At 45.3% G+C, this 25,483-nt stretch overlaps 1 protein-coding gene across 1 annotated transcript; it reads left to right on the forward strand.

The window, feature by feature from the left end:
• Positions 1 to 549: 549 nt before the first annotated feature.
• cp (ceruloplasmin) lies at positions 550 to 19,968 on the forward strand (the record flags this gene model as incomplete). Its single annotated transcript, XM_079740074.1, has 24 exons — positions 550 to 725; positions 1,576 to 1,820; positions 2,292 to 2,504; positions 2,955 to 3,128; positions 3,598 to 3,689; positions 4,107 to 4,269; positions 6,110 to 6,248; positions 6,453 to 6,592; positions 7,170 to 7,310; positions 7,604 to 7,648; positions 7,844 to 8,061; positions 8,289 to 8,439; positions 9,292 to 9,504; positions 10,036 to 10,243; positions 11,528 to 11,667; positions 11,913 to 12,041; positions 12,911 to 13,017; positions 13,563 to 13,618; positions 14,033 to 14,104; positions 14,195 to 14,286; positions 14,674 to 14,813; positions 14,978 to 15,034; positions 15,726 to 15,835; positions 19,299 to 19,968. 24 exons carry the CDS (start codon positions 550 to 552, stop codon positions 19,966 to 19,968), a joined length of 3,891 nt encoding a protein of 1,296 aa, XP_079596200.1.
• Positions 19,969 to 25,483: the final 5,515 nt, after the last annotated feature.

Below are 25,483 nucleotides of genomic sequence, written 5' to 3' on the forward strand. Positions count from 1 at the left end.
AATCCTGAACCTACCTTATCTGGTTAATGTTGGACAGTTGTATCGACTGAATCAAAGGTCAGCTGCTTGTTCCCTTGACTGATGCAGCATAATCAGAAACACAATAAGACTTTAAAAAACATTTTGTACGGACACATTTCCCCCCTACTGATCTGCTGTGCTATGATATGCTTTTTACAAGATAAAAAAAGGTACAGGATTTCACCATTCTTATGAAAGTGTGGGTTTTCCACTGGACATTGGGTCTGGTCCGTTCCCCACTGCCTCACCCCCTGCTGGACGGGGTAAACACTCTGGGTGGGGAGGGACAGGGACGGGGGGGGGTTACAGCCAGAGTCTATAGTCCCTGACTCACTGTCACAGACACACCAACAGGGCAGTACTCCACTGCACTTGTCGTTCGCTTCCCTTGATATCCTCGTCCTCTCCCTCATCTTGCGTACAACTTTCGGAACCTCTAGTGAGACGGACGGCCGTGCTTTGGTTCTAAGTTACGTTTTTGGTTGAGTCGCTTTCCGTTATATCTTTGGAGCATCTTATTTGGGCACCATGGCAGGAGTTGTGGGGGTTCGATTGGGGCTAGGGCCGCTGCTTTTGCTGTGTTGTGCGGCGGTGTGTGTGAGCGCCGTGAGGCGAGAGTATTTCCTCCAGATAGAGGAGGTACAGTGGAACTACGCTCCGTCGGGGATGAACCTCATCCAGAACCGCACTCTGCAGCAGGACCCGTGAGTGCTGCCCCACACACACACACACACACACACACAAACACACACATAAGAAACACACACACACACACAGAATAAACACACACAAACACACACACAGACACGCACACACACAGAAAAAACACACACAAACACACACACACACACACATACGCATATATAGAGACACACACACACACGCACTAAAACACACACACACACACAGTGATACATAGACATATACATATATATATATATACATATAGAAATAATAAACTATACTGTAGCCTATTACGCTGCACTATCCCGGGTAACTTCTACAATGTTGAGTTATTTTATAACCTTGCAAAGCCAGCCTAAATATCACGAGACAACCTCCGGTTTTTCCTTGAGATAAAACTTCTTGAGTTCTGGATCCAGCCGGAGGCGAGCAGCTGATCTCCACGCTCAGTCGGCCAATCAGGGCAGTGCTGTTTTAGAGGCTTCATTTATATAATCACATTAATTATTAAATCATTTTTAGCTTCAATGAAAATTGTACAGGCAACGTTTACTAATTGTGTTTATTTTGGAAGTTTGGTGTAACAGATTCCAGTCCCAGTCTATGAAGCGATGTCAGTCTGTGTGAGGCTAGCACCTTAACAGCTGAGTGCTGAATGTTACACACCATTAATTTGGCTTTGCAAAGTCATAAATAGCTTTCCATTCATGTCTTGCAGTCCTTGATTGGTCTCTTCATATCGTGTGGCCAATATCACCCCCTCTCCATCTCCCTCCCTCCCTCCCTCTCCCTCTCTCCCTCTCTCCCTCTCTCTCTCTCTCTCTCTCTCTCTCTCTCTCTCTCTCTCTGTCTCTGTCTCTGTCTCTGTAGAGAGGCTTCCGTGTTCATGGCTCCAGGCCCGCAGCGTATCGGCTCTACGTATAAGAAGGCCGTGTACAAGCAGTACAACGACTCCACCTACAAGACGGAGGTGGTGAAGCCAGAGTGGCTGGGCTACCTGGGGCCGCTGCTGTCGGCCGAGGAGGGCGACACTCTGGTGGTCCACCTGAAGAACATGGCCTCCAGGTCCTACTCCATCCATCCCCACGGGCTCAGCTACAGCAAGGAAAACGAGGGTGAGGCCGGGCACACTATCATGCGAAGCTGCAGAGAAAGATAAATCCAAAATACTGTTAACGGAGCTATTAGGGTTTTCTATTGGTGAATAAAAATAAATAAGAAGGAAAGATAAAGTGGGTAGTTCCAAAAATCATTTAATCGCCTCCTGCAGCATCTAGTAGCCAAGTGTAAAGTGTATTATTGGACCACTATTCACCATTCACTATTCACTTTTCTCAAACGTATTACCCAAAGCTCTGCATCTGATTGGCTTAAGAGGTCAGAGTAAATCAATGAAAATATAATTTTTACAGATTTAATTTACTATTCAATACTTAAAACATACATCCCATTTCTGCCCGCTCCGTTTCCTCCAACTCATATTCTTTGTAAGGTCAACGTGTGTGTGTGTGTGTGTGTGTGTGTGTGTGTGTGTGTGTGTGTGTGTGTGTGTGTGTGTGTGCTTGTGTCTGTCCTTCCCCACTAAGGGGCCCTGTATCCTGACGGCACCGGGCCGGACAAGAAGCACGACGACTCGGTGGCCCCGAGCTCCCTGGTGACGTACGAGTGGACGCTGCCCGCCTCCCAGAGCCCCACCGCCAACAACGCCAACTGCCTGACCCGCTTCTACCACTCCCACGTCTCCGCCCTCAAGGACATCGCCTCCGGTCTGGCGGGACCGCTCATCACCTGCAAGAGAGGTACCCCTCCCTACCGAGTGTGACCGTTACGTTACGTTGAACCTGCTTCGGTCCGACAGCCGCTCACAATAAAGCAAGCATGAAGATACCGTCCAAAAAGTCCAAGTATCATGCAAGGATGTGCAATTAATCGAATAAACCGACTGCTTCAAATGCGGAAACATGGACTAGAAAAGGTATAAAAGCCGTTTGTCAGTTATAAGGTGTATAGAATGAGCCCGAGGGAGGGGGGAGAACCTGGGCTGGGTTGAGGAGCCGGGTGCTGTGCTGTGGATGTGAAGCTGAGGACAGACGGACAAACACGTAACGCAAACCAGCCAGAAGGGGGAGCCAGTGGGCTCGGCGCGGGGTGACCAGAGCCTGGAAGCTCTCGTGGGGAGCGAGGCCGGTCGGGCCGTCTTTGTACCGGAGAGGGCTGCGGGTTCGACCCATTCTGCTGGTTCTCTCCAGGGACTCTGGACTTGCATGGGGACCGGTCGGGAGACTACCTGTACGCCCTGCTGTTCATGGTGTCGGACGAGAACGAGAGCTGGTACCTGGACCAGAACATCCAAGCGAAGATCCCCCGGCCGGCACAAGGGCTGAAGGACGATGAGGACTTCAAAGAGAGCAACAAGATGCACGGTGAGCAGCACACACACACACATACACACACACGCACGCACACACGCACGCACGCACGCACGCACACAGACAAACACATACACAGACACAGAGACACACACAGAGACACACACACACACACACACACACAGACACACACACACACAGACAAACACACACACAGACACAGAGACACACACAGAGACACACACACACACACAGACACAGAGACACACACAGAGACGCGCACACACACACACACATACAGACACACACAGAGACACACACACACATACACACGTACACACACAGACACACACACACCTGGATGGATGGATGGATGGATGGATGGATGGATAATACTCAAAATACATATACTTTAAGTTATACTTTAGATCAGTTTATGATGTTGAATAAATGATCTGGTGATCTGTATATGATCTCTGCAGCAAGAATAACAGTTCCTCTAACACCTAGCGTATATTTACAGGTATCAACGGCTTTGTGTACGGTAATCTGCCAGGACTGAGCATGTGTCAAGGCAACAAAATCCACTGGCACCTGTTTGGCTTAGGCAATGAGGTAAATATTGGTCATTTCCTTGCTTACTTGATCCTTTGTTTACCAAATCAGTAACTCATTAATACTGCCAAGCAGAAAATCAACATTTGATTTTGCTGGTCCTTAACGGGCAAGAAAAGACCTTCGTACTATGGTTAGCTTAAAGGTCTAGCTCAGTGGTTCTCAACTATTTTCTCCTATCCTCTGGAGCCTAACCTGTCATCTGTCATTAAGGGTCAAGACCCCAAAATAAAACGAAGATTTTCCAATACTGTAGTTAGCTTACAATGAAAAAGTAAGCTGTCGAAACATGAATAAACATTACAGCGTTATTTCATGGGCTTCTTTCTAAATAATGTTACCCAATTAAAATGTCCTTTACCTGTCATTTGAGGGTCACTGGTTCAGTCTAATCTGATTGAACCCGTGTGAATGCAGGTGGACATCCACTCGGCCCACTTCCACGGGCAGATCCTGACCACCCAGAACCATCACACCGACACCGTCAGCCTCTTCCCCGCCTCCAGCATGACGGCCGAGATGACCGCTGACAACCCCGGCCATTGGCTGCTGTCCTGCAACATCAACGACCATTTGAAGGGTACACGCACGCGCACGCACGCGCACACACACGTACACACAAGCACACACACACACACACGCACACACACACACACAATCTAGGCTATATTGTGTGTTTAGTTCATGTTCAATTCAGTAATACACTGTGGACCAGACATTATTCTCACTTTGATTACTGAAGTTTTGTCTAGTAAAAGTAAGGTAAAAGTAATTAATTAGCGAAACTTTCCACTGCCATTTTCATTCAATTAAAGAATGATTGTGTTCAATGTTGAATGTTGACAGCTTAGCTTTTGTGAAAATACGACTTCGGTGTTCTGGGGAATTGATTCCATTCCCCTAACGAGATCGGACTGAATAATCTCAGACTAAAAAAAAAAAAAACAGCTCACTTTAATAACACCATATATACAGTGTTGGGCAAGTTACTTCAAAAGCGTAATGCATTATTTATTACTTGTTACTGTCATTTCAAAGTAATTAGTTACATTACAATATTACTGTCTTTGAATTGTAAGGCATTACACTACTTTCACATGACTTTTGCATTACTTTCACCAAAATAACAGGAAATATGGATTTGGTGTTCTCAATAGATCTTCTTGTGTTCAATGCAGCTCATTACACAGCAGGAGGTGATGTGGTTGGCATAATGACTGAGCTAGGGTGGTCCTGCATTGAGTTTAAATCCAACTCTAACGAATAAATGGTCCAGTTTTAAGTTTCATAGAAAATGTATTTATACATCCCCAGCAGGGCATGTAAAATAAGTGCATGCCCCGCCACTCGTAACACATGGGTTATTTCACATCGTCGAAACCAGAATTTGGAATTAATCAAATAAATAATACTGAAATGGATACTTTTTGGTTGAACACATTTGAACGAAATATTTACGATCCCCGAATGTTGACCTGAAGTTGGCGCCACTGATTGGAAGACTGTCGGAATGGCAGTAGGCCTAATAAAAGCTAACGTGTACCGTGTGGACAGTCTATAGCCCAGTTGCACTAATCTGCTAAGGCATTGATAATAGAAGCTTACCTTGTCGTTGCTTGCCTGGACAGGGATCTTGCTCACAATGTTTCTAAAAGAAGGTGACTCCACTGTTGAAAGTGGCAGCATATCTTCGACAACATACTCTGCCACGAGTCTCCTCACTTCTCGAGGTTCAAGCATCGCAGAATGGGAGAATGTTAGTTTTTGCTGTTTAGCAGTTTTTTCTCCACTCTCATCCTCCGTTTCCTTTCTTTTTTTGGTTACTAGCTTGATGTTGGCGTGGCACCGCGCTAGATGTTTCGTTAGATTACTTGTGCTATTTCGTGAGGTCGAGAGATCTTTTGGTTTCACACACAAAGTGCACTTAACTATAAGGTTCTTCATATCCTTGTCTCTGACGAATTGAAAATAATGAGCGTATGCCCATCTTGCAAATGTAGAGTCCGACTCTGCTGCTGCTGCTATCTTCTCCACTAGCAGTAAGACGACGTAAACATTTGCGCGGGTATTTTCTCCTCTGAGAATCTCGCGGTGTTGGCGAATTTGTATAAAAACAACACACCAGTTAATTTCGGGTTTAAAATGCATTGTAATGCGCGTTACTGAGATTTGTACCGAGTAAAATATTACTATTTTTTTTTGTAATGCCTTACATTACCGCGTTACAGCAAAAAGTAATACATTACAGTAATCACATTACTTTTGTAACGCGTTACTCCCAACACTGCATATATACATATAGTACACATCCACCCCACCCCCCCCCCCCACCCCGTGTCAGCATATATGGAACCTATTGTTGCCAGACGCTACAGCATTGTCTTGACTATCGTTGTGTGTCTGTTGTGTTGTCCCTTCAGCTGGCATGCAGGCCTTTTTTGAGATCAAGAAGTGTTTTCCTAACGTCCATAAGCCACGCCCAATCGGAGAGGAGAGACAGTACTTCATCGCTGCCGAAGAGGAGGTGTGGGACTATGCTCCTACACAGCCAACAGACGGGTAATGCGCACACACACGCACGCACACATAGTACACACGCATGCACGCACACACACATAGTACACAAACACACACACACATAGTACACACACACATAGTACACACATACACACACACACACACATATAGTCCACACAAAAAATCCTACTATAATAAGGGTCAGCTGATTGTACTGTGATCTATATTGTTTGTGTGTGTTTGCAGTGAAGCTGAGCAGTACATAGTGAAGGGGGCGAACCGTATTGGAAGGTCTTACATGAAGGTCCGCTATGTGGAATACACAGACACCACCTTCCTGACCAAGATGCTGCGTTCCCCGGAGGAGCTGCACCTTGGCATTCTGGGTAATGTGTCCACGCTTCATAATGCTGTTTATCATCTCAACGACTGTGACCCCGTAGGAGTACAGTGCTGGAGCTAGGATAAAAGACTCCCACAACATATCCACTGTATTTCACTTTAGTTCATTTAAAAAAATCCATCTTTATGCGTTTATTTCTACCAAAATATGTGTAACAAAGAACATATATGCACAAACAATTCCCCCAAATTGAATATGCATAAACCATCTCAATAGATTTTGAAATGGCAATGGGCTCTTGAATGCCGTGAATATTAATTTTGTCGTCTTTTAGCGAGCACTCCATATAAGCTTTGAATGCAGTGCATGCCAAGGCTTCCTGAAAATGTCATTCAAATATGTCTTCAAACAACATTTTTGGCAAAACATTACATCTGCTGTTTTTCCCTAGAAAATGTATTTTTCGAAGGACAATTACGATAGTTTCTGCGACCAGGTTTCAGTTAATTATAACGGTTGCTGATTACTGAGCGGCACAACCCTAGCAACGACAGTTGGACTAATGTTGAACATCCCTCCTGCATGGACTTGTCTTCAAATGTTTGTGTGTGCGCCTGCAGGCCCGGTGCTGCGGGCGGAGGAGAAGGACACCATCAAGGTGGTGTTCAAGAACAAGGCCACTCGGCCCTACAGCATGCAGCCCCACGGTGTGCAGTACGACATTGAGCAGGACGGAACACTGTACTTCAATGAACTAGAAGGTTAATAACACGCACGCACGCACACGCGCACAGACACAGACACACACACAGTCATATCTCTGATGCGCCATCGAAGGATATGGGAAAGATTAGCATCAAATGTGATGACAAAGTAGACCACCTTTGGACTTGGATCTACCAGTAAAGTCACTGGCAACCCCAATTACAACTTCACTTTCTTGGTCTACATTTCAGGAGTAAACTATTTGTTATAATTGCAGTATAATTACAATTATATTACAGTGTTCTTTTCCTGCCACTTCTCATCCATCCTCTCCCCTCTCGACACACAGAGTCCCACACAACAAAGAAATTGCGTGAACTTAGGAAAGAGCCTCGTGAGTAACGCTTAGACATATGTTACCCCATTCGTGTCTGTGTCCACTTGCACTTCTGTGCCTCCTTCTGTCTTATCTCTCCTTCCTCATTTCCTTCCTCCTAGCCATCCTTTCTTTGTCGGGAATAGCAATCAGGTTTTCAGAATGCATTGATTTACACAGAAGTGTTGGTTACGAATGTTCCTCTCTATGCAGGGATAGTTATCCCGCTACCAGCGGCTCTGGTCCAGCCAGGGACGGTCCACACCTACGAGTGGCTGGTGCCCATCGGCGCTGGGCCAACCGATGGGGACGGGGTTGACTGTCTGACCTACCTCTACTACTCTGGCGTTGACCCAGTCAGTGACACCAACTCTGGTCTGGCCGGGCCTCTTCTTATCTGCAAACCTAACGCACTGAAGAAAGGTGTCCAGGTAAGTGGAGATAGTCTTCTTAGAGCATTATATCAAAACACGAAACCACATTTTTGGATGCCTCGTCGTTAATCATTATAACTGTCGCATCTATTGTTGTGTACAAGAAGCTAATACCTTTAGGACATCTACAGGATAACATTTATTGTAATTTAGCAGTGAGCATCTTTCAACATTCTCTCTCTCTCTCTCTCTATCTCGCTCTCCATCGACCGTCCATTCCACAGAAGAACTACAATAAAGAGTTCCACCTGATGGCCACAGTGTTTGATGAGAACCTGAGCTGGTATCTGGACCACAACATAAGGACCTACACCACATCTCCCAACACGGTCAACAAGGAAGACGAGGGCTTTGTGGAGAGCAACAGAATGCACGGTGAGCAGGCATAGTGAGCAACCAAGATAGGGCTGAAGAAATACTTCCACGCTTCAGTGGTGGAGCTGTCATTTATATGAAAGAGGGCATTAAAATATACTTGAATGATCAATTAGGAGGCCGAAGCCCTAAAGGAGGTGAGCAAAGCGAGGGGACTTAGGGGTCAAGGACAGTAACAAGTGAGCTTTAGACCTGGGGTTTCTATATATCGAAGAGGGTCTCAATTACAGGGGAAACAATGTCTATAGAACCCAGTCATGCAAAGAGGGTCTCAAAGGACGCATAAGATTATCGATTTGGTGGCTCCAGCCCTACCAAAGATTACTTACAAAGCCTTATCAAATGCTCCATCCTCACCCAGCGGCTTGCTTGCAAGATTTTGAGCTGAAGCTTCCCAGACCTGCACCCTACTCAGCCGGCTGGACATAGGCTTCACCATCATCAGCTGCCATACCTGGTCAATTACAGGGGAAACAATGTCTATAGATCCCCGCCATGCAAGGAAGTAGTGTCAAACATGAGGCAAAACGGCAGTAGTGGGAGGCCCTACTCAGGAGGTAGAGGGGGTTGACTGGTAACAGGAAGGCTGCTAGTTAGATCCCCGGCTCCTCCTGCGAGTGTCGAGGTGGCCCTGAGCAAGATGCCTCACACTAACTGCTCCCGACGAGCTGGCTGTCGCCCTGCGTGACTGACACCGCCGTTGGTGTGTGAATGTGTATATGAATGGATGTAAGTTGCTTCGGATCAGAGTAGCAGCAGATTCCCCTAAATGTAAATGTAATACTTTGATTCTGCATATGCATCCACATCTGTTATTTGAACACACGCTGCCTTGCTCTTTGTCTTTGGCAGCTCTTAACGGCTACGTGTACCGGAGTCTCCCCGGCCTGACTATGTGTAAGAAGGACAAGGTTTCCTGGCACCTGTCGGGCCTTGGCTCCGAGCTGGACATCCACAGTCTCTATTTCTATGGCAACCGCTTCCTGTACCGTCAGACCAGGATAGACAGCATCAGTGTCTTCCCTCACATCTCACACACTGTCATTATGGAGCCGGACAGCATGGGTAAAACACACGCACTCACACACATACACGCACACCCGCACACACGCACGCACGCACGCACGCACGCAGACACGCACGTACGCTTGCATGCACGCACAGAAACACACACCCTTTTTTATCAGCCAATCTCATAACTGTATTTGCTCTCTTTTGTCACTTTATGGTAACGGTTAGTTAAAATGCAAGTAAAAGTATTGATACACACTCAATTACAGCAAATTACAGTGATGTGGCACGGGGAACTAAAGACGTGATCACCGGTATGATGTAAATCTGCCAAGGAGACAAAGAAAATAAATAAGGAACCATTGCATTAGCTTGGTGGCGGGCATGAGCCACTTGACAAAGTAGCACATTGTAGTAAGCTACCATGAATCAAAGTACATATTTATCTGGGTTTAAACCTTGTTGCAAACAATTTGGATAATTGACTTGACAATGTATAGATCATATGTCCAGTCATTTTTAGATATTAGAACGGGGAACTTTTCCATAGTATTCCTTCAGTTCAAAGGCCGCTGGATGTTTCAGGGTCCTTTGAGGTGGTGTCGGCGACGGCGGCCGACTACACAGCTGGGATGCGCGCCAACTACACGGTGCAGAAGTGCAGCCCGTTCCAGACACAGAACGAGTTCATGCTGAGCTCCTCCACATACTACATCGCCGCCATGGAAACCACCTGGGACTACTCTCCCAACCGCACCTGGGAGCATGATATGTACCCTGATCTCAACCACAGGTAGCTGGAGTTGTAGGCACTACGTCTGTCGAATTTAGGGACAATCGGAGCTCCCTGTAAAGATTTCAACGCTGTGTTTATCAGGGGAAAGGGGTAACTCAGGTAGCTTATGCTTACAGATAAACCCACTAGTATGCATGTACACATCACAAACACACCTAGTCACACACATTGGCTTTGTTCTGGGTCATCTATAAGATGACTATACTACTCTTTATTCCACTTCTTCAGGGCATTACCTTCATTGCAAGAATTCTGATTCTGTATCTTGCTTTGCTGAAGACATCTGCCTAAGGTCAGGGCCGTGGTCCACATTTATTGTTGACAAAGGGTGGGGAAGAAAACGTTGGCTGGATGTCAATATTACAGTCCCTCCAGAAAAACGTGATTATGCGATCGCATAATTCAACGCATAAACAGCCAAAGTCTGCATATTCATGCAGGAGCTGCATTTTTTCAAATATGCCGCACTTTCACAGCATAAATTGCAGATTTCCGCGCAAAATATGCGGGGCTTGCATAATTTCATAATCCCCGCATTTTCGTTGCAAAAAAGTCACATATATCTTAGCAGAAAGTTGAAAAATGTTGCGTTTACTTCAAGAGCAGCCATTTCCCCCTGTTGCCATGGGAATGTTATGAAGTGACGTAATTACGCGACGTGAACGTCATCAAAAAGCTGCATTTTTCGCAAGTTCCCGCATTTTTTTGCAAGTTCCCGCAATTTCATTGCATAACATTGCATGCTGCATATTTCATCGCATTTTTTAAGAAAACGTGCCTCATAATCAAGGATTTTTGGCCGCAACAATCACAAAAAAACGCCGCATTTTTCTGAAGGGACTGATATTATACAGACATCATCTTTTTTAATTTGAACATATTCCAATATTATGTTAACATGAAATGTAATGTGTCTTCCATTTGTGTTCCACTTTTATTAAGCTACTTTGCTTCTAATTCTTCTTTGTGCATGAGCCTAGTCATTTGCCAAAGACTTTAACACCAAATGTAGATCTCCTCCAGATCTCTCCCATTCAGAAAGTACCAGAAAGGCCCTGATACTTTGTAAATACGCCGCTTAGAATGTTCCGGTATTGCTTCGTCTTTTGGATCCGTGGTTATTTGTGAGTGCACTCTAAACATGCTCTACACAACTCTGCACATCCACCTCTGCATGAGTTACTGAGTCAGACCGTAATGGCCGCTGCTCGATTGAAAGAATAGGCTTCACATTGAAAATTCAAAAATATTAAAACTGTTTGACTCTTTCTGTCTCCCCAGTCCAGGCAACGCGTTTCTGGACAAGCAGGGGGGATTCATCGGCTCCCGCTACAAGAAGGTGGTCTACCGCCAGTTCACAGACAAAACGTTTACCAGGCAGATGGACCGGCCGGCCGACATGGAACACCTGGGAGTCATGGGTACGATGAATTTGTGTGCGTGTGCTGCGTGCACATGTATGTGTATGTTTGTGTGTAGTGGGCTATTAAGTCATATATGTGAAATACGTCCCATGTTCAACGTTAACAACGCAAAGGAGAGAACCAAGAGAGCCCTTATTGGCTGATACAGCATTCACACTAATGATTCATTCATTGTCCAGAGAATTCATCAAACTGTCCAATGGTCCTCTCCAACTATTCTCCGCTTTATTCTGTCACGCCAGGTCCTATGATCCAAGGCACTGTGGGAATGAGGGTGAAGGTGATCTTCAAGAACATGGCGTCCAGACCGTACTCCATCCACGCCCACGGAGTGAAGACGGAGAGGGCGGTGATCTACCAAACATCACCAGGTGTGGAGAGACACGCCCACCAGGGGGCGCCAGACACAGGCTTTGCGTGTCTTCTCTGTTTGTAACTAATGGAATCGATGGTGTGCTCTGACACAGGTGCAGATAGAGAGACAGAGGCAAAAGTATTTTCTTTTGTTTTTATAATCCAGCTGGCAACAGGCCAAACTAATAAACACTATTTAAATAAAAATAAATAAAATAAATAAATGCATTTACTTAAACTGAATCGCAACTAAGAATCTCAGAAAAAAACAGCGTCAAAACATTCTTCAATAGGAGAATGATCAGGTAGCCCGGGATCCGTTGGTGAACAGGAAGATACAGCCAGTGGCGAGAAGCAGAGGACTTTTTTAATATGGCCTGGAAGTTCTGACAGTGAATGAATAATGGATCCAAGAGTTCTCACATGAGACGCGAACAGACGTGCGCTCCATACATGGTCATGTGATGACCGTGCCGGTGGGTGGGGGCCCAGCGTGGCCTTGGGTTTGTCCGCTGAATGCGTGTGTGTGTGTGGGGATTTGCGATAAGCGATGTTCAGTAGGCCTGTGTGAGTTAGTTAACTATAAGAACCTTCCAGAAGCTGCATTAATATCCACCGACCACCCGGTGTCAATATAGATGCGTTGTGTATTTCCAGTAAGATTACAACGTGTTTTCAGCTCAAAGGTTACAAAAAGGATTTGTTTTCTAATTAGTATCAACAGTCTTCTAAACAAGCGATACGTCAAAGATTAAAATGCTTTGAGTCCATTAAACATTATAAAGTTGGCTTACATTATTAAGTTATTTTGTGCAATCAACGCATACAATATTCGTTGTGATTCATCCATTGAATCCTATTGCCATCCCACGTGTTCCGGGACCAGGTGAGACCCACACCTACACCTGGTACCTGACCAGTACGGCCGGACCAACCAAACAGCAAGAGTCCTGTTCTGTCACGGCGTACTACTCCACCGTCGACATAGTCAAGGTAGGCCTGTGCTAAGTGAGGAGGAGGACCTCTCAGCGTTGGTGTTCCCAGTGTGTTCCTATGGAGTAGAGGGTTGGATTCAAACCTACTGTTTTATGGGTTGGATTTATGAGTTTATATAACTAACTGTTAAGTAACTAGACATACGGGAATCATAGTCCCCCGTTTTTCACTTGAAACCAAACACATCTTTAGTTCCCCGGCGCCACATCACTGTAATTTGCTGTAATTGAGTGTGTATCAATACTTTTACTTGCATTTTAATTAACAGTTAAATGAAAATCCTTGATTTTCATTTATATAAACTGTGTTTGCTGGCTAACAGCCATTCTATGATGGGATCTTTGTTTTGTGTATTTTTCCCACTGCCTTGTTAATTCTTCTCACACACACACACACACACACACACACACACACACACACACACACACACACACACACACACACACACACACACACACACACACACACACACACACACACACACACACATACATACATACAACTTCATAGCCGCAATCTCACCTTGATGGTCTCTTCTCCAGGACATGTACAGCGGCCTGATTGGTCCACTGGTCATTTGCAGAAACAGCTTCAGTCGGTATGTGTTTACAATGAGAGTTTTCCAACAGTCTGTATCCACAAAGTGAGATCGACAAACGCATGAACGCAGACCTGCATCTCACAACAAAGGTTGTTAGTTGTAAGACACGCAAATGTGCATTGTGGATATATTAACAGATGTGAATATGATTTAAGTTCACAAATCTTAATGTACAAGTGTACAATTAAGGTTTTCCTGTCTGGATTTTTTAAATATACATCCATTATTGGCATTTAAATCAATCTATATTTTCAAACCCATGGTTTACAATATAATTCATGACCAAACATGATTTTATGACTCTGTATTGTATGATTGAGGGTCACAGAAACGAAACCTCACCATTTCATTGGCCTACAATAAGGCCATCATGATTAGCCGATGAAGACGTAATAACAATGTGCTCCTAAGGGCACTGGGCCTGAAGAAGGAAGTGGGGGAGTTTGCTGCGCTCTTCATGGTGTTTGATGAGAACCAGAGCTGGTGGGTACAGAAGAGAGTTTCAGTAACACGGTCTGGTCACTCCAGCCCAGTTTGTAGTTTTTCTCAATATCGTTATCATCTATCATCTAGGTACCTGGATGACAACATCCGAACCCAAATCGTGAACCCGCCCAGAGGCCTGAAGGACAACAATCTCTTCATAGAAAGCAACAAGATGCACGGTGAGAGGACTGAAGCCGGCATGCAATGAAATATTACTTATGTATGTCATACTCAGTTAAAGTACTTAGTTGTATAGCATCATATCCTAGCTGTCATTGTTGTATTCAGGGAATGGGTAAACCTAGTGATGGTTAGTGCTTGGCACTTGGTTCTATGAACCTCCTTACTGTCACCACAGAGATATATTGTTGTTTCTCGTTCCCCTGACAAATGTACTTATTGTAAGTCGCTTACGATAAAAGCGTGCTAAATTCCCTAAACGTAAACGTAAATGTCAATGTATTTGAAAGACCTCTCACATCGAGTCTCGCATGCAAACACAAGCTCACAACGTAGCACAACAATTCAACTGGTATATATCTATGTCTGTGTTTTAACCCCGGCAGCCATTAATGGTCGCGTGTATGGGAACCTGGAGGGTTTGAACATGGTGGTGGGGGACATGGTGTACTGGTACCTGATGGGAATGGGCAGCGAGGTGGACATACACTCTGCACACTGGCATGGTCACAGCGTGGAATTCAAGGTGTGTATACATCACACATTTTATAGCAGCATACCTTCCACCACGTTGGAGGAAAAAAAAAATGGAGGAAAACAAAAATTGAGCAAGCAAAAAGGCATTCCTTTATCATGCTGTTTCTTTCCTCTCCTCCCCATGTTCTGATCTCACTCCTGTCAATCCTCTAGATGGGCGGAGGGCAGTACCACACTGATGTGTACGCCCTGTTTCCGGCCACATTCCAGGTAACCTCCATCTGCAGTCTGATCATAAACCAGCAGCAGTACCTCAGGAGCAACCAGCAAGGGTGCTGAAATGATCCTTGAGCTTTCATGGTTGACACGCTCCCAACTTCGGCACAATCCATGTGTGTGTGTGTGTGTCTGTGTGTGTGTGTGGCATTAAGGTCAAATGTTTAAAATACAGTCCATTTTACCAACAATCACCTCCCTAGAGAATGTTTGAGTGAATCTGAAGGTGCTGGCTGGGATGTCAGTGGAGTCCTCACTACTGTGAGCAGAGCTTCTCTGCTGTTCTCATGCCTCTCTCTCTGAGCTGTGAGGCTGTTCTCATGTCTCTCTCTCTGAGCTGTGAGGCTGTTCTCATGCCTCTCTCTCTGAGCTGTGAGCCTGTTCTCATGTCTCTCTCTGAGCTGTGAGGCTGTTCTCATGCCTCTCTCTCTCTGAGCTGTGAGGCTGTTCTCATGCCTCTCTCTCTGAGCTATGAGGCTGTTCTCATGTCTCTCTGAGCTGTGAGCCTGTTCTCATGTCTCTCTGAGCTGTGAGCCTGTTCTCATGTCTCTCTGAGCTGTGAGCCTGTTCTCATCCCTCTCTCTGTGAGCTATGAGGCTGTTCTCATGTCTCTCTCTGAGCTATGAGGCTGTTCTCATGTCTCTCTGTGAGCTGTGAGGCTGTTCTCGTGTTTCTCTCTGTGCAGACGGTGAAGATGCTTCCGGAGATAGCTGGCAGCTGGCTGATGCACTGCCATGTCTCAGACCACTTATCCGGTGGCATGGAGGCCATCTATACCGTCAGAGAAAAAGATGTGTGAGTAATAAATAGTGAAATAATGGCAGTGATATGATGATGATGATGATGATGATGGTGGTGTTGGTGGGGGTGGTGATTATGGCTACTGTTGTGAGGAGGTTTGGGATGAGATGTTTAGTTGTCATTATGTCTGTGTCTGTTTCCCCAGCAAAAGGGGGTAGATTCGGCTGATCTGCAGTGTCGAGGAGCAGATTCAGAAAGTCGTCAATGTCCACAAATAAGAAGGCATAAACGTCTGTGGATGCGGGATAGGCGATGACAAGCTAGACTAAATCACTAAGCTCTTTCCAGAAAAATGAATTTATGTCCACTGGCCCCCTGATGGCAGTATAGACTTATTGTGTAGTCTCAGCTCCCTTGCTGGAAATGTGTGATTGCAACTTACACCGATCTAGATGCATTGGATGTTAAAGAATAAAGTGCTTTGAAATTTGCCAATCAGGCTCTTTGTGGTTGTTGATTCCACCAATATGACTTACACATCCAAAATAGGCCTACTTCTTTAACATATGAGATACCAGAAGAAGACAGATGCTCCAGAAAGTACAGAGAAGAGACCCGCCAGGCGGACTCGTAGAGCTAACGCTATCGTTAGCAGCGACTCCGTCAAGGCAATTCTGTCGGCAGCACCACCTGCGAGGCAGACTGCTGTCAGTAGCCTGCCTCGCAAGTCCTTTTCGGGGGTAAAAACGCTTGTCATAGGCGACTCTGTTACACGTAAAGTTAGACTACACTCGCCAGCAAAAATGATTTGCCTACCCGGGGCCAGGGCTCCCGACATTGAAGCTAATCTTAGGGTGCTGGCAAACACCGACACTACTTTCGACAACATTGTAGTTCATGTCGGCACCAACGATGCTAGGACGAGACAAACTGAGGTCACAAAAAGTAACATAGCTAGGCTTTGTGACTTCGCCAGAAAGATGTGTCGGCATCGATTAATCCTCTCTGGCCCTCTACCCGATAAGGGTAATGATGAGCGTATCTATTGCACCAATCTTTTCAGAGTTGAGTGTTAACCAGACTCCCTCTGAAAATAACGCTGTTCCTATATGTACGGTGGTGCGGCCTCGCACTGTCTTGAGGTGTAAAACCCGCAGGCAAGGGCCGCGACCAGTATGTCGAAATCGCACCATCCCCTTGATCACTTCAGAGCTGAGTGTTAATCAGACTCCCTCTGAAAATAATAAAATGGAAGCACTCAGAATAGGGTTCATGAATATAAGTTCGCCTTCATCTAAGGCGCTCTTGGTCCATGATCTAATTGTTGATAATAAGATCGACATTAGAGATGACTCGTTCGCGAACGAATCAGTTCGAATGAACGAATCGTTAAGACGAACGAACTGAACTGGTTCCTCTCTCTCGTTCGTCTAGTTCGTCTCGTTCGCCTCGTTCGCCTCGTTCGTCTCGTTTGTTCTCAGACTCGACTCCTCCCAGACCCACTAGTCGCTGACTCGCTGACAGTTCGTTCACTCACTGTGTGAGTGGTGAGGAGGGACCGACTGAGAGACGTCACAACTCACGAGAGCCAGCCAATCGTATGCTGTTCTAGGACTGAGTCTAGGACGCTCTCGTTGAATTTTAGCCAATGAGAGGCAGAAATCAACCGATTTCTTGGAAAAAAAAACAAATAGGCTTAGTGAGCGAGCATACGATAATACGATTAAATATCAGTGAAATGGTAAATGCATGTTGTCTTTGTATTTTCTGTGTCATCCCACCCAGCACACAACGTCTTTTGGACGTTGATATCTGGGCTAAATCCCCTCTAGCCCAGATATCAACGTCCAAAAGACGTTGTGTGCTGGGTGGGATGCCAGATTAATAAAATATTTGAATGTCTCGTCAATTTGTCTCATTATTTCATGGTTCGTTCTGCCGCACGCGACCCGGCCGGGACCCCCACCATGGGGGATTTTGAACGATTCTTGAGTGGGGGTGGCCAATGCCATCTTCACAAGAGTGTTGTTACTGTTAACCCAATAATAGTCAAATATGCCCAGAATAAACACAACTGTACATAAATTACTTTTAAACTCCATCATTGCAAAATCAAGTCTATTATCTTGCTGATATGTTAAACATCCGATATTCAACTACACCCCCCCACCCCCCGTTTGGTTTGTCTAAGCCAAACTTCACCTTGAATTGGGGGAAGGGGGCATTTTGATCCATAACCTATTAATTTAAGGACATGTTATTATGCATACATTAAATAAAGCTGTTGAATAACTCAAAGGCCATTAAATACAGATGCTAACATATTTAACCAGACACAATGTTGTATTTGCTAGTTTCACACATTTATTAACACCCATTAACCCCCCCCCCCACCCCCACCAGTTGGTTGGTCTGTGTTGAACTGTAACTTGATCTCTGAACTGTAACTTTCTCTCGACTCGAGTCGACCTTCACCTGCAAAGATAAGAAAAGATAGCAGATCAACAAGCAATGACAGGACGAAAGAAGAGCGCTGTGTGGACTTATTTTACAACAATTGTGGCTTCAATAGGTACCTGTAATATTTGCAAGTCAAAGATTTCATTTAAAGGAGGGTCCACTGCCAATTTGCACCGGCACATCAAGACAAGGCACCCTGGGGTCCGGCTTTGCGAGGTGAGGAGAGAGCGATCGTCACACAGCTGACAATTTGTCTGAACATCTGCTGAGGATCACGCGGGAGTGGGAGATCCAGGACAAGGTGGTCGCCTGCGTTACCGATGGAGCGTCCAACATCACCCTGGCGATTCAGAAGTGTCGATGGAAACACCTGCATTGTTTCGCCCATACGCTCAATTTGATTGTCAAGGGGGGGTTAAAAAAGCTGGCCGAAACCGTGGAAAAGGTCAAACATATAGTTGACCACTTCCATCGAAGCTCCTTGTCGGCAGAGAAGCTAAGGGCCACCCTCCTACAAATAGGTCTGCCAGACCTGAAGGTTCTGCAGGATTGCCCCACCCGGTGGAACTCAACCTTCTACATGCTGAAGCGTTTTGTTAAGCTGAGGGATGCAATCAGCACCACCCTGGCTTTGGTGATTCCAGCAGTGACCACCTTGACCCATGAGGAGTGGGAGGCCATTGAAGAGGCATGCGAGGTTCTGCAGCCATATGACGAGGTGACAGTGGAGAAGGGTATGTATTTAATTAATTAATTTATTTAATTTATGCAATTAAATTTATTGGGGCATAATAAATGACATGACATATATTGCATGACAATACATGGTAAATAAATAGATAAATGTATTTCAATAAATAGATACATGGTCAATAGATAAAAACATGGTCAATGAATAGATATACATAGTATTTAAATAAATAGATGAATACATGGTAAATAAATAGAGTAACAAATTCTTAAATATTTTATTTCAAAATTTTATTTCATTTAAAAAAGGTTCCACATAACAAAGATGACCCATTGTAACTGTGTCCTTTCTGTGTCCTATCTGTAGCTACGTGTCTGCCTCCAAAATAATTCTTTTGGCACGGGGTCTGCAGAGGCTCATTGCAAATCACCTGAGGACCGGCCGCTTCAAGCAGCCTATGGTGGTGTCCCTTTTGACAGCACTGAGCGCTGAGATGGCCAAGCGTTTCCACAGGATTGAGTTCAACTCCTTGCTGTCTGAATCCTCAGTCCTTGACCCCAGATTCAAGAGGAAGACTTTCTCTGATGACCAGGCAGCTACCGAGGCCTTCCAAAGGCTCACAAATGCTGCCACACAGGCGACCATCTCCAATCCATCCCAGCAGGAAGCTCTGGAACAAGGAGCTGCGGGAGGACGACCCACAGAGGAGAGCATGATCTGGGGTGACTTTGACGAGCAGGTCTCAGGGCTCGTCAGTCACATCAGTGCAGGTGCGGAAGCGACCCTCAAGATCCGGTCCTTCCTGCAAGAGGCACTGATCCCTAGGTCCTCGAACCCGCTGACCTGGTGGAAAAGTAGATCGTTGATCTATCCGCGGCTCACTCAGCTGATGATGGAGAGATTGTGTGTGGTCACCACGTCAGTGCCATCTGAACGCGTGTTCAGCAAAATGGGGCTGATCATTTCGGAGAGGCGCAGCCGTCTGTCTCCCTCCATGGCGCAACAAGTGATGTTCCTGAATGCAAACCTGAAGTGAACATTTAGGCTTCTCCAGTTTCCCAGAGGTTCCTGGGTTTTCTTTCTGCCATCACTGTTGGTCAAAGAACCAAAATGTTAAATGGCAATGTTCAGTTTTATTTATTTTTCTATGTTTGTGTGTGTGTGAATTATTTCATTATTTCATTATTTAGATATTATTAAAACATTTCTTTGTTCAAATCTATTTGATCTCAGAATGATTTCATAGTCAAAAAGAGATGTTAAAGTCTGTGTGTTCCACAGTTGACACAGTAGCTCATTCAGTGTTGAGGGATAGGCCTATTGTAGCCTAAGGTTCAAAAGGAAAACTCAAATGAATTATATTGGCTTTGATAAAATAATACACATACACATACTATTACGTTCTTAATAGGGTAACTAACTTGTAACCTTATCGAATTAAATTTCCAAAGTAACCTTCGCATACTGGAGCTGAATAAATGGCACACACTGTTGCATGCACTGCACCAGGAGTAGGTTATATATTAGTTATTACTACTTATTTAGCTTCAACGATACACGAAGTCAACATAATTGGAACGTCCATGTAGGCCTACGCAGCAGCAATACGCGCAGGTGATGCCGCATGATATGCCGCATGGCATATCACTATTAACTATCGTATTATCTCTGAGGTAAAGTAAAACGTCAGGTGGTTACATCGTTTCCACCAAGAACTACATTTTTTGCAATAGGCCTACAGCTGGGCATTTTCTTGTCGAGTAGCCTGGTCTTAATACATTTTGGGGTTAGGGTTGACGCATTGTTCCTTTATCTCTGGTAATTTTCCATATATAAAATGAACGATATTGACTCACCTTTCATGATAGTCAGCAGCTGACGTACGGGGCCTGGGCAACAACATCCCGATCCTGAACATGAAGCTCTCCTACTCAGCTGAAAGGAATTGAGTTGTAATGTTGTTATGTTGATGGCCGACTTCCACGATCGTTTGAGAGTCTGAGTCTGACTGACTCAGCTGAGAACCGTGCATTCCGTGATTCCATTCACCGCTACCGGAAACTCGACTGAACGAACGAACGAACGAACGAGGGAGGAGCTGAGTCCTACTGACTCAAAGAACCGTAGATGATTCGATTCACTGCTACCGGAAACTCGACTGAACGAACGAACGAACGAACGATTCGCGAACGACTCCTCTTGGCGAACTGAATCACGCGAACTGGTTCGCGGAAACGAATCAATAAATCCATCTCTAATCGACATACTGGGCCTTTGTGAAACCTGGTTAAAACCAGATGAGTTTCTAGCCCTAAACGAAGCAATTACGTCAGCGCTCAAGTATCTAGAGAAATTAAGAAAGGTGGTGGAGTAGCCCTGATATCTAATTCTAAGCTTAACTTAAAGCCAAAGAATAGATATACATTCAGATCCTTTGAGGTGCTTGCGTTCTGCTCCTCAGCTCCCCGACAAGCGAAACGAGTTCCAGACTCTTTCGTTTCAGCTATAGTATACCGTCCCCCAGGACCGTATTCACTTTTTGTTGATGAGTTTTCTGACTTTGCAGCTGATCTGGCTACATATTCAGACAATATTTTGCTCATTGGGGATTTCAACATTCATGTGAATAACCCATCTGATGCCCTCGCAAGGGCTTTTCTGTCCATTACAGATACGCTTGGCTTCAAACAGCTCGTCCAGCACCCAACCCACATCGGTGGAAACACGCTGGACCTCGTTTTGACCCGCGGTGTAGACATCTCACAGCTAGTGGTCTCTCCCTACACCTCAGCTTTATCAGACCATTTTTTGCTCACTTTCCAGGTGGTGGTATCCTGCACCTGCAACGATCAGCAGGCTACTTTCAGCTGTCGCCGCATCACACCTGCAACCATTACAGCGATGGCAGATAAGTTACCCCGTTCACTTGCTCCTCTTTGTAACTATAGGGGTTCTGTGGACTGCCTTACTGATGACCTCAACGCTGCCCTGTCTGCTGCCATTGATTCAGTTGCCCCGCTCGTAATTAAAAAACGATCATTGAAAAAACCAGCTCCCTGGTTTAATGCAGAAACGCGCACTCTGAAGCGAAGCTGCAGAATCCTTGAACGCAAATGGCGCTCGACTAAACTTGAGGTCTTTCATCTTGAATGGCACAACAGTCTGCTCACCTATAAGGGTGCGCTGACTACTGCCAGGAACGCCTACTTTTCCTGTATCATCAACTTGAATAGAAACAATCCCAAGTTTCTTTTTGACACGGTGAAGAGTCTGACTCAGAATCAAACTGAGACAGTAAGTTCTTCCATCATGGCAGGTGAATTCATGGATTTCTTTGTGAATAAGATTCAATCGATTAGAGAGGAAATTGATGCTTGCCGTGCAGCTTGTCCTACACATCCTGTGGGGCAGGATGGGGTCCTGCCCAGTAGGATGGGGAATTCTGACGCAACTTTCTTGGAGTTCAAGGCAATTCCTCTGGTGGAACTTGAAAAGGTGATAAAGGCATCGAAACCAACAACTTGTATGTTGGATCCTGTCCCTTCCAAGGTTCTTAAAGAACTTCTTCCAACTGTGGGGCCTACTATCCTCTCGCTTATGAATCTTTCGCTTTCAACAGGAATTGTTCCCTCCAATTTCAAGGCTGCGGTGATAAAACCTCTACTCAAAAAGCCTGGCCTAGACCCTGACTTAGTCAGGAACTATCGGCCTATATCAAACCTGCCCTTCCTGTCCAAGGTACAGGAAAGGATTGTAGCAAAGCAAATCGTCGATTATCTGACGAGGAACAATCTCTTCGAACCTTTCCAGTCAGGGTTCATGAATTTCCACTTAACTGAAACTGCTGTTACAAGAGTTGTAAATGACATCCTTCTTGCCTTGGATAAAAATACAAGCTCAATGCTTGTGCTGCTGGACCTGAGTGCTGCGTTCGACACGATCGACCATAGCATTCTTCTTCACCGTCTTGAGCACTATGTTGGTTTCGGGGGTACGGCTCTTGGTTGGCTTGAATCGTACCTCACAGATAGAACCCAATTTGTGCTCCATGAGGGTTCAGAATCAAAACACTGCAAACTACGCTTTGGCTTACCACAAGGGTCGGTCCTTGGCCCATTACTTTTTGCAATCTATATGCTTCCCTTGGGCGACGTTATCCGCAGCTTCGGAATTAGTTTCCACTGCTACGCGGATGACACCCAGCTCTTCATTCCAGTGGATTCAGGGAACTCGCCCCAGATCCAGAGGGTTGAGTCCTGTCTAGCTGCGGTGAGGGGCTGGATGTCACAAAACTTCCTCCAGCTTAACACTGGGAAGACAGAGCTGATAATTATCGGCTCGAAGCGGGACCGGAGAGAGTTTTAGGATGTCTCACTGTGGTTGGATGGACTCGCCATCCTACAGAGTGCATCAGTCAAGAATCTTGGGGTCCTGTTCGACCCTCAACTGTGCTTCAACCAACATGTTAGAAGCATAACTAGAATTGCCTTTTTCCATCTGAGAAACATTGCAAGAATCAGACCAATGTTATCTGCAGCGGATGCAGAGACACTGATTCATGCATTTGTTTCATCAAGACTGGATTATTGCAATGCACTGTTCTCGGGACTACCAAAATCTACCACAAAAAGTCTACAGCTTGTACAGAATGCTGCAGCTAGACTGCTGACCAGAACGAGAAGGTTTGATCATATCACACCTATTCTCGCCTCTCTGCACTGGCTACCAATAACTTTCAGATCAGACTTTAAGGTGCTACTGCTAACCTATAAAGCCGTGCATGGATCTTCTCCATCCTACCTGAAGGACCTGATCATTCCTTATAGTCCTTCTCCGTCCCTCCGGTCTTCGGGAGCTGGCCTTCTTTCACTGCCGAAGGTTAAAAAGAAATCGGCCGGACAGAGAGCGTTTGCCTATCGAGCCCCCTTCCTATGGAATAGGCTGCCACAAGTGATCAGGGAAGCTGACTCTGTGGAGCTATTCAAAGGAAAGCTCAAAACGCACCTCTACGATCTTGCATTTGGAACATAGGATTGTGAAAACGATTGTGAAAATGCGAAGTGAAGACCACTCTGGTTGTTTGTGTTTTGTTAATGCAGTATACATTCCCGCTATATACTGTTCCGTTCTAATTCACTATTCTATCTGTTCTAGCATGTTGCGGTGACTGGACTGGATGCCTGGACTCTCCTCATGGTCAACCGGCCAGCACCACATCACCATTTTTGTGCATGTATTTACCTGTATGTCAATTATGGCACCCATTGCACTCCTGACCATCCCTGGAAGAAGGATCCCCCACTATGCGTTTCTTCTCAAGATTTCTTCCATGCTAATTTCAAGGGAGTTTTTTCTTGCCCTTGTGGGGGCTTGGGTAAAGGGGGGTGTCATAAATATTTGACTTGTTAAGCCCTTTGAGACTGTAATGGTGATTAAGGGCTATACAAATAAAATTGAATTGAATTGAAATTGAACCAGACTATCACCAGACGCAGGCCAGCACTTTCAAAGATTGCTAATGAAACCGTGGTTATTTTAATGAACATAATAGGTGTCAATAATCTGACCACACTACATTGATCTATGTGTGTGCTCTATAGCTCCCTACTTTGTACTGCTGAGCCTCAACGGAGAAATGCTGCCATCACCCATTGACAGCATCTGGTAGAAAACCAGTGTTTATATGCAGGTCTGTGTGTGTGTGAGTCTTTGTGTGCCTGTATGTGTGTATGTGTCTGTCTGTGTGTGTGCGTGTGTGTGTGTATTTGTGTCTGTGCGTGTGTGTGTGTGTGCGTCTGTGTGTGAGACTTCCGAACAACCCAGCCCCGCCCCTGATGGAGGTATAGGTGCGTCCAGGTGAAACGACAAGCCGCCGTGTTTGGCTAGTAGAGGACGGCCGCTGGGCTGGGCGGTTCGTGGGCTGTGGATTCTTTCATGACTGCTGGCAATCCTAATTATTCCTTTTGGGCAAAGAGATTGCATGTTGATATTGCCCAATACCAGATATGATCCGACTTCTGAATATCAATGATGCTATGAACTTACTTGTCAAACAGTTTGAGATTTGGTCTGATTTATTTTCACTTGAAACCAAACAAGATCAACTTAACTTGTAATTGCCTCTTATGAGCTGACAAGGAAATACCAAGCTGAGCAGTAGCTTCAATTGAGGCAATATGGTTGGAAAAATGGGCATATGTCTTCAATATTCTAGTTACTAATGAGGAAATATGATCTGCATGCATAACCAGATTCACAGAAACCCAACAGCAGCTGTTGAGTATGTGAGTGAGGGTTATGAACAATTGAAAACAGATAAATGAAAATGTATTGACAATCAATTGAATTGATTTATAACTTTTTGTTACACACCCACACATATAACTCCCATGCTCCTGTCTAGCTCAACTCGTGGAGCAAGGCAGGAACACTGCTAGGGTTTCAGGGCTCGATTCCCACTGGGGCCATCCATGCAGATCCACCCAATGGCATATTTACCTTCACCTTTATTCTTGTGGAGACATAGTCATGGTCGCCTGGAGTTTGCTGTT

Source organism: Pollachius pollachius, assembly GCF_949987615.1.
Source record: "Pollachius pollachius genome assembly, chromosome: 7".
Classification (NCBI taxonomy): Eukaryota; Metazoa; Chordata; class Actinopteri; order Gadiformes; family Gadidae; genus Pollachius; species Pollachius pollachius.